Here is a 2,054-nt window from a genome sequence, read left to right as displayed (position 1 = left end):
TGCCCCACTCATGTGCACTCACTTTCTCCCATTCTCTCTCTTTCCCTCTCTCTCTAAAATAGATAAAATCTTGATTCTCTAAGTTCAAATTATGGAAATTTTATTTGGAGTTTATAACTCATTTGAGATGTCTGTGTAAAAACAGAGATGTCATTGGCTGAGCAACTGGAGCNATAACTTATTTTAGAAAGAGATAGCATGAGCAGGGTGAGGAGCAGACCCCCCCCCTCCCCCCCCCCCCCCCCCCGGCTCCCCCTCACCCCTGCCCCACTCATGTGCACTCACTTTCTCCCATTCTCTCTCTTTCCCTCTCTCTCTAAAATAGATAAAATCTTGATTCTCTAAGTTCAAATTATGGAAATTTTATTTGGAGTTTATAACTCATTTGAGATGTCTGTGTAAAAACAGAGATGTCATTGGCTGAGCAACTGGAGCTAACACACAGCATGTCCTATAAAACCAGAAAACATTCAGGAAATTGGCAACAAGAATTTTTTCAAAGATTACTTTAGAGTACTCTAGAAATCTACCTTGTCACTTCTAATGCTGTATTTTATTAACAAGTTATTACTAGGATTATGTTCATTCTGCCCTCTATTAACTTTCAATTTTAATGTATTTGCTTTCATGTATATACGATAAAANGTATTTGCTTTCATGTATGTACGATAAAAGCAAATATTTACACCTTAAATTTGCCACCTTAAATCTTTTTCATGATACCCTCTATATATTGCTTTTTTTTACTTTACTTGTTTTAAAAAATTATTTTATAAATTATTTTTCTTTCATAATTTTGACCTTTTAGCTCTCTTTGTTCTATATACCTGAAATTTCTTTAACTACTTTCATTTGCTGTGGTCATTAGTTTATATCTAAGCCAGAAGAATCATGAGTTCCCTTAACAAAAATTTTCTTGAAGTATGGTGTTTCAAAGTTTATGTTACAAATTTACTAGGAAATCGATTTTCTTTTATAAATTGAAAGTAATAATTTAAAAAATAAACCTTATAAAGTGATTCAATGAAAGAATCATTCTTGGGAGAGTGTATCCTGTGTTGATTTGTTCTTTAACCTTAATTCATAGTGGCATTATGAATATAGATCAGATAATCAATACATAGCATCTTTTTTTCAGGTCAAAAGGTGTGTTTCGCTGACCTCAAGCATCCCTGCTACAAAATGGCCTACTTCCATGAACTGTCTAGCCGAGTGAGCTTCCAGGAGGCACGCCTGGCTTGTGAGAGCGAGGGGGGAGCCCTTCTCAGCCTGGAGAATGAAGCAGAACAGAAGTTAATAGAAAGCATGTTGCAAAACCTGACAAAACCAGGAACGGGGATTTCTGATGGTGATTTCTGGATAGGGCTTTGGCGAAACGGAGAGGGGCAAACATCGGGTGCCTGCCCAGATCTCTACCAGTGGTCTGATGGAAGTGGTTCCCAGTACCGGTGAGTAGGATGTTCTCTGGGGGACTCAAAGGGGAGAAGGAAGATTTCTGTTTACCTGTAGAGGATGTCAGAATAGAAGAGGCCAAGTGGGTGATGGGGGTTAAGGAGGGCACTTGTCATGAGCACTGGATGTTATATGGTTATGATGAATCACTCAATTCTGCTCCTGAAACGAATGTTACACTCTATGTTCACCAACTGGAACTTAAATAAAAACTTGAAACAGAAAACAAAACTAAAGGAATAGAATGGATGAAATCATTTCGAGGTGTTTCTGTTGCTCTGTTTACAGAAACTGGTATACCGATGAACCTTCCTGTGGAAGTGAGAAGTGTGTTGTGATGTATCATCAGCCAACGGCCAATCCAGGCCTTGGGGGTCCCTACCTTTACCAGTGGAACGATGACAGGTGCAACATGAAGCACAACTACATCTGCAAGTATGAACCAGGTAGGAAATAGCAGAAGTAGGTATAGCAGATTTTGTGCATATTTGCTTATATTTTGATCTTCACTATTTATATTTAGGTTTCACTGCCTTTGGCTCTTTGTGTTTCTCTGCTGTGAAACCTGGAATTATTTTGCAGCTTGTCACAGCACTCAGTGT

The 2,054-nt window shown here is 38.4% G+C and overlaps 1 protein-coding gene across 1 annotated transcript; it reads left to right on the top strand.

The window, feature by feature from the left end:
• Window positions 1-1,058: 1,058 nt before the first annotated feature.
• LOC100477506 (chondrolectin) lies at window positions 1,059-1,922 on the top strand. Its single transcript, XM_034650389.1, has 2 exons — window positions 1,059-1,448; window positions 1,741-1,922. The coding sequence occupies exons 1-2, from the start codon at window positions 1,183-1,185 to the stop codon at window positions 1,907-1,909; spliced, it is 435 nt and encodes a 144-aa protein (XP_034506280.1). The 5' UTR covers window positions 1,059-1,182; the 3' UTR covers window positions 1,910-1,922.
• Window positions 1,923-2,054: the final 132 nt, after the last annotated feature.

The sequence above is a fragment of the Ailuropoda melanoleuca genome, unplaced genomic scaffold (assembly GCF_002007445.2).
Source record: "Ailuropoda melanoleuca isolate Jingjing unplaced genomic scaffold, ASM200744v2 unplaced-scaffold20097, whole genome shotgun sequence".
Taxonomy (NCBI): domain Eukaryota; kingdom Metazoa; phylum Chordata; class Mammalia; order Carnivora; family Ursidae; genus Ailuropoda; species Ailuropoda melanoleuca.
Note: the sequence above shows the minus strand (reverse complement) of the source record. Positions and strands in the feature narration are given on the sequence as shown.